Source organism: Pithys albifrons, chromosome 6, assembly GCF_047495875.1.
Source record: "Pithys albifrons albifrons isolate INPA30051 chromosome 6, PitAlb_v1, whole genome shotgun sequence".
NCBI lineage: Eukaryota > Metazoa > Chordata > Aves > Passeriformes > Thamnophilidae > Pithys > Pithys albifrons.
In genome coordinates, this window is record NC_092463.1 from 1957816 (window position 1) to 1965254 (window position 7439).

General features: G+C 53.5%; 1 protein-coding gene across 1 annotated transcript; it reads left to right on the top strand.

Moving 5' to 3' along the window:
- Nucleotides 1–3272, top strand: ARF6 (ARF GTPase 6). The gene has a single exon (XM_071557179.1). The coding sequence runs from the start codon at nt 336–338 to the stop codon at nt 861–863; it is 528 nt and encodes a 175-aa protein (XP_071413280.1). The 5' UTR covers nt 1–335; the 3' UTR covers nt 864–3272.
- The last annotated feature ends 4167 nt before the right edge of the window (nt 3273–7439 follow it).

The window sequence follows — 7439 nt, forward strand, 5'->3', positions numbered from 1 at the left end:
CGGGGCGGGGCGGAAGCGGGCGCGGGCGCGCGCGGCCCCAGTTCCGGCGGCGGCGGCGGCGGGAGGAGCGAGCGCGGCCTGAGGGACCCGCCGGCTCCGGGACCCGCGGCCACCCCCGCCCAGCCCCGCGGCCCGCCCGGCACATGCCGCCCGCCCGCTGAGCCCCGCGCAGGCAGCACCGGCAGCAGCAGCAGCAGCGGCGGCGGCGGCAACAGCGGGCCCGGCGGAGCCGCCTCGCCCCGCGCCCCATGCGCGGCCCGCGCTGAGCCCCGCCCGCCCCGCTCCGCCGCCGGGCCCGGCGCTCGCCCTGCCGGCCGCCCTTGGATGCCGCCGAGATGGGCAAGGTGCTGTCGAAGATCTTCGGGAACAAGGAGATGCGGATCCTGATGCTGGGGCTGGACGCGGCCGGCAAGACCACGATCCTGTACAAGCTGAAGCTGGGCCAGTCGGTGACCACCATCCCCACCGTGGGCTTCAACGTGGAGACCGTCACCTACAAGAACGTGAAGTTCAACGTGTGGGACGTGGGCGGCCAGGACAAGATCCGGCCGCTGTGGCGACACTACTACACCGGCACGCAGGGGCTGATCTTCGTGGTGGACTGCGCAGACAGAGACCGCATCGACGAGGCGCGGCAGGAGCTGCACCGCATCATCAACGACCGGGAGATGCGGGACGCCATCATCCTCATCTTCGCCAACAAGCAGGACCTGCCCGACGCCATGAAACCCCACGAGATCCAGGAGAAACTGGGCCTGACCCGGATCAGGGATAGGAATTGGTATGTGCAGCCCTCCTGTGCCACCACGGGGGACGGACTCTACGAGGGGCTGACGTGGTTAACGTCCAATTATAAATCCTAATGGGAGAGGAACTATTTAGTCTACAAAGAATTAAAAAAGAAACAAACGGAAAAATAATTAAAAAAAAACCAAACAAATTTACAGAAAAAAAAATAAAAATAACCCACGTGGCTTTCCAGAAGAATGATTCTCTACTGAAAAGTGAAAAACAAAACGCATCCATAGGATTATGATCACCTTTCTGCCACCCTTTCCTCCCGCACCCTTGGCTGGATTCCTGTTCTAACTCCTCCCGCTTGGCGTTGGGATGCTCCGAGCTCGGCACGGGACACGGACCGGGCAGCAGACGCTGTGCCAGACTTCCAGCAAACAGGGGAAGGACACATTGTAGACTTGCTAAGTAACTTTTTTTTGTTTTGTTTCTTTTTTTCCCCTCTCCATCGCCCTTGGCTGGTTTGATTATTCTGGGGGGATGTCGGGGGAGGGTCCGTTTTCAGTGTATGCTTTCTGGGTCTTACTTTTTTGATTATATATATTTTTTTTCCCCCCTCTCTCTCTCACTTTGCTGTAGATTGCTCCTTTTTTTTTTTGCATTCCTGCAGGATACGTTGCTAGGTCGACTTCATCCAGTAAACTGAAAATTATTGCTTAAAATCAAACCGCAGTCTGTCTTTTTATATTAAGGACTTTTTTTTTCTTTTTTTTTTAAAAAACCAAAAGTTCTGTTAATCTGTAACTAACCAGTGGCTCGGTCTGGCTCCACGGCTCAGCCTAACGAGGGGAATTCTTGCCTGCGGCGGCGGAGAGTGGGAATTCCACGAGTTTAACGCGTGTTCGGGAATTGCAGAGAACTCCTTTGGAATGTCAGCCGGGAGGTTGTGCATGAGGGGGATGCAAAGCACCTCCCCACACCCCGCAGCAAACCAGCCACGAGCCGCGCTCGTAGTCCCAGCTCCGTTTTTTTTTGTCTTAAAACGACGTTTCATTGCAGGTTTTTTGCTCCTTGGTGTGTCAGTTCCCCCCTCCCCGAGCGGAGGTTCCTGCGATTAAACCTCGCAGCCAGTTTTGCTTTAAATCGCAGATGTTTAGGCAGAAATCCAGCACTGAGTTGCCTCTACCTTAAAAGGCTTCCCGAGCCTTTCCACCAGAAAGGAGGAAGTTGTTTTGTTATTGTCCTTTTTCCGTGTTGAGCCCAGGGAAGGGGCGCGTTCCCTGCCGGGGGCTCTGACATCACTTATGGCCATTTGGAGGAAATCACTCCTTGCTTTACTTTTCCAGGCTCGGGCTGAGCTCCGGGAGCCTCCCGAGGTTCCTGGTTGTCCTCTAGTCCTGTAGGAAAGGGAAGGGAATTCTGCTGGATGAGCGAGGCCCATTGAGGAACTCCCGGGGAGGGCAGAGACAGGCGGAGAATCGACGCTGAATGTAAAACTTCCATAATTAGTTGTTAAAGGGCAAGCGGCTCATTAGCCGTGTCACAGCCTGCAGAGCTGACTGGCCAATCAAACACCCCACCCAGGGCGAGGATTTGCATAAAAAACTCAATCAAGTATTAATTAATTAACGCTGGGTGCACAAACTGTTCAAGCAGCTGGTTCTTATTCAGCCTTAAGGATTAACTTCAGATTTCCCCCAGGAGTTAAACTCCCGTGGGGAATTCTAGGAATGTATGCTACAAAACCAGAAGAAAATGGCTTTTATTTTCCTTTTTGTCTTTTTTTTCTCCTTATTTTTTTGTTGGTTTTCTTTCCAAGAGTCCGAGTTTTCCATGGAATTGGGGGCATTACACTACATTGCTGCAGGGAGAGTACCTTGTGTGTGGAGCTCTTACCAAAGATGTGTGGGAAGACAAAACCCCCTGAATTCCCCTCTGAAATCCAATGCTTTGCTCAGAGTCCTTTTGGAATATGGTTCCAAAAAGGCTTTTCTGGATGTGGGTTCTTGGTGCTGGAAGATAGAGCAGTGATGGGCTTGGTGAATTAGGGAGTCTGGAGAAGCTCAATGTAGAAATAACTCTTCAATCTCAGCCCTAAAGAAGAGGAAGTGGGATTAGTTTATTTTAATCCAAGGCTTTTTGCCGTTGGAAAATCATTGCTCTATTTTCTGGCTTTTATTTTCCTTTTTTTATTTTTTTTTTCCTGTTGCTGTAACTTGACAAACAAGTGTGGTGGTATAAAAAAAAAAATACACAACAATATGGTTACTGTTTTCTTCTGGAGCATCAATAAAATAGCCAAGCACAAAGTAAATGCCTAAACTGGAAAACTTGAAGCTCTATTGATGGTTCTTGAACTTTCTTAAACCTGTTCTCAGTCAACACGAAAACTTCAGTAACTCCATCTGTGTCTGGGTTGGTTTCTGTGTCTCCGAGCGCTGGGGCAGCCCCTGCATTGACTCCACAACTCTGTATCCCCTTAGTCCCTTTGTTACTCTGTTTTTGTAGGTGAAAGGAAACTGCTTTTGCTTCTGGAATTTTTTTAATGTCTTTTTTTTTGGGGGGGGAGGGAGAAAAAAGGGGGGAGGAAAAGTTACTGAAAGATGCGGCGGAGACGCCAAAAATAAAGGGCCGTCGGTCCCGACCACACCCACAGGTTTCACTTCCAACACCTCCTTTCTGGGCTGTGGCTGAGCCTCCCCACGGGGCAGTGGCTCCCAGGCAGGATAAAGTGGGAATTCTGTGCCAATCCCTGGGATTCCCAGACCCACCTGGAGCTCCCAGTGCGTCGCTTTGTGTCCGTGTGAATTCTGTGGAGTAAGTTCTGGGTGGCATCAAATGGTGTGTGGTCAGTGCCAGTCTGTGATCCCCCCGACTGGAAAACCAGGAATTCTGTGTTCTCAGTATGGCTGTAGTGTTGGTAAAGAACTCATAAGCAGAAAATAAAGCAATTACACAGCGGAGCTCTCCTGGTATGTTACTTACACCTCATTGGGAGAAGCAGAAAGGGGCAATCTGGTGCTGAGCAAAGAGGGCTCTGTTTGGATCAACCATTTGGGAGCCTGGCTGGAATTCCTTGGGGAATTAGATGAGTGGCTGGTTTTGTAAGTGGAAAAGGATGGTGCTTCTTTAATATCCCCACTTTGCATTTGAGAGTCCTCAGCAAATTTTAGTGTCAGATTTAGTGAAGTTGTGCCAGCCCCACATGAGGTGGGAAGGTCGTTGTTCCATGGAGGGAATTGCTTGGGAAGGGGGAGAAGAGGCTGGTGCAGGACTTGGTGGACCAAAGGGCTGCTGAGTGACCTGAGGTGTGTGTGGAGTGACAGGTGTGACGTGGGGACTCTGTGGAGCCCCAGCAGGACAGGAGTGAGCGAGGGAAGGACTCGGGCAGGTGCTGGGGCTGAGGGAGGGCCGGGATGAGCGCTGGGATATGGATACTGTGACAGCTGCCATCCCATGGGACAGGCAGGGGCTGGGCTGGCACTGAGGGGGCTCCCACAGCTGCAGGTGAGGAACTGTGTCCTTGTCCAAAGCTTTTGGGAACCCTCTGGAAGCATCATCGTTACCTGGTCGAGTCAGTGCCATCCCTGCCCATGGCAGAGCGTTGGAATTAGGTGGTCTTTGAGGTGCCTTCCCACCCAAACCATTCCATGATTCCATGATTCTCCAGCCAGGTGGGAGTACCTGGGCCCAGGGGTGGTGGATCCTCCACACAGCCTTCCCTTCCCGGGTGTTCAGCTCTGTCTGCCTGGATGTCAGCTCAGGGTGTGGCCGAGTAAATGAACTCACTCTGAGTTAATGAAGCTCCTCGGGGTTGGCAGACAGAGCTGCAGAGGGGCCAACCTGTGTCTCTGTCCCTGTGGTGGTGAGTCATGATGGCTCAAGGGGAGTGAGACTCCAGCCTGGGCTCTGCCCCTGCCACAGAGCCCTGCTCCTCATGGACAGGGCTTGGAAAAACTCTGCCTGCCATTCCTCATGGGAATTACCCTGCTAATCCAAGTCCTCCTAAAGGAATGTGTCTTGCTTTGAAAACACCACCAAAACAGCTGGGCACAAGGTGTGTGAGAGCTGGTGGGGCACCTGAGGTTATATCCCTTCTGAATGGGAACTGGGAATGGGAAAAGCAACTGGAAGCAGTGGGGAGCCTGCTGTGGAGTGTGGCAGCAGCTCTGGTGTGAGCTCTGTGACTCAGACCTCCCCCTAAAGCCCCACTGTGCTTTTTATCTTGGATTGGCTTCTCGTGTCTGTGGGACCTGAAGGGCTCAGACTGTGGCATCTGAAATCCCCTCAGCTCTGGAGCTTTCTGGAAGGCAAAAAAAAAGCTTCCCCCTCCCCTCGTGGGGAAGAATCAGCTCCCAGGGGCTGTTGGTGAGTGAGTGTCACCTCTGCTGACTCACCCAGTTCCTCCTCTGGGGTCCCTGTCCCGTCTGTGGGTGGGAATTACGGCAGAGCAGACACTTTCCAGGCTGAGGTGGAGCCCCACAGAGTCGTAGAATGGATTGGGTTGGAAAAGACCTCTGAGATCATCAAGTCCAACCCTTGATCCAACCCCACTGTGATCACCAGCCCAGGGCACTCCATTGGATCAAGACATGGTGGATTCTCACTCAGTGCCACATTCACAGAATCATAGAATGGATTGGGTTGGAAAAGACCTCCCAGATCATCAAGTCCAACCCTTGGTCCAACTCCAGTCCCTTTACCAGATCATGGCACTCAGTGCCACGGCCAAGCTCAGCTGAAAAACCTCCAGGGATGGGGAATCCACCCCCTCTCTGGGCAGCCCATTCCAATCCCTGAGCACTCTCTCTGCAAAGAATTTCTTTCTGCTCTCCAACTTCAATTTCCCCTGGCAGAGCTTGAGCCCATCGTGCCCCCTTGTCCTATTGCTGAGTGCCTGGGAGAAGAGACCAACCCCCACCTGGCCACAACTTCCCTTCAGGCAGTTCCAGACAGTGCTGAGGTCACCTCTGAGCCTCCTCTTCTCCAGGCTGAACACCCCCAGCTCCCTCAGCCTCTCCCCACAGCACTTGTGCTCCAGTCCCTTCACCAGCCTCGTTGCTCTTCTCAGTTGGGTTGGAAGAGACCTCTGAGATCAGCAAGTCCAACCCTTGATCCAACCCCACTGGGATCACTCTGGCACTCTGTGCCCTGGGCTGGTGATCACAGTAGGGTTGGATCAAGACATGGTGGATTCTCTGTCCCTGGAGGTGTTTCAGAGGACACTCAGTGCCACCTCCAGTCCCTTCTCCAGCCTCGTTGCTCTTCTCTGGCCCCGCTCTAGCCCCTCAATCTCTTTCCTCAGCTGAGGGGCCCAGAACTGAACACAACACTCAAGGTGTGGCCTCCCCAAGGCAGAGTCCAGGGGAGCACCCAGGGAGCAGAATGGGGTGATGTTGGCCCTGTGTCAGCTCTGGAGGGTGCAGGGCTGAGTCAGAGCACCAGCAGCTCGCGGGGAGGGTGGTTTGCACCAGCGGGAAATGGGGTGTGTGGTGGGTTGTGCAGGAAGTGGCTCTGCTCTTGCTTAAGAACAGGTATCTCTGCCCTGCTTAAAGAAAGAAGGGGGGGGAAAAAAAGTCACGATGTGACTCATCTGCTGAGTCTCACAGCAGTTTAACAGGCTCTGGCTCTTGCTTTGCCTCTCAAGTTTTCCCTTCCAGAGGGTGCACTTCACTCCTGGTTTCTCCAGTCTTGTCTTCCAGGACAGCTTTAGTCAGGAAAATGTTTCAGCAGGGTTGGATGGGTGGAAAGTGAGATGGAAATTGGTGATGCTTGGAAATTGGTAGCACTTTAAAGACTTTTTTTTCCCCTTAGGGGTGTCACCAGCAGCTCCTGGGTCTGTACAGGATTCCTGTGCCCCCAACTGCCCTTCAGTGGGTGAAAACTCCCTCTGTGGCTGAACAGAGGAGGGGAGGGAGCCAAGGTGGAGAAAACAGCCTCAATTCCTGGCTGGGAGGGTGGGCAGGCCCTGGCACAGGTGCCCAGAGAAGCTGTGGCTGCCCCATCCCTGGGAGTGTCCCAGGCCAGGTTGGACAGGGCTTGGAGCAGCCTGGGCTGGTGGGAGGTGTCCCTGCCCATGGCAGGGTGGGATGGGATGATCTTTAAGGTCCCTTTGTTTGGGGGATTTTGTTCTCTGAGCTCCTGAAATTGTCCCCATGTCTATGCCTGGAATGGATTCCTTGAATTATAACAGGGGTAACATCACCTGGGCCAGGCACTGGCTTCATCCTGAAGCTTCTGATGGAGCAGGAGGGGAGGTTTTCTCCCTCAGCACTGCAGGAGATGAAACCCAGGGAAAGCTGCACCAAATGCTGCGTTGATCCAATGGTTGTTTGGCTGGTTTATGGGAATGCACTTTTATATCCCATTTTGGGGGGCCAAGGAAAGGCCTCAAGGCAGCTTTCAGAGCTGCAGTTACAGGAGAGTAGGACAGATGGGCTGAGCTGGTTGGGAGGAGCAAGGGAAGCATTTTCCCAGGATTTCCAAGGGCTGTTTGAGAGGCCCATATTGCTCTCCACACTCCTGAGCTGCAGCAACGCTCACGAGGGCCCATCAAAGGAAGGACCTGCCAGGATGGAGGAGCAGAGGGAAGCACTCAGGGCTGTCCTGCCCCCAGATACCTCTGCCCTTCATTTCAAGCTGGTGTTTGGAGAATGAGCTCGGCCCATCACGGGTGGGATGGGAGCTCCAGGGTTTGGTGCTGG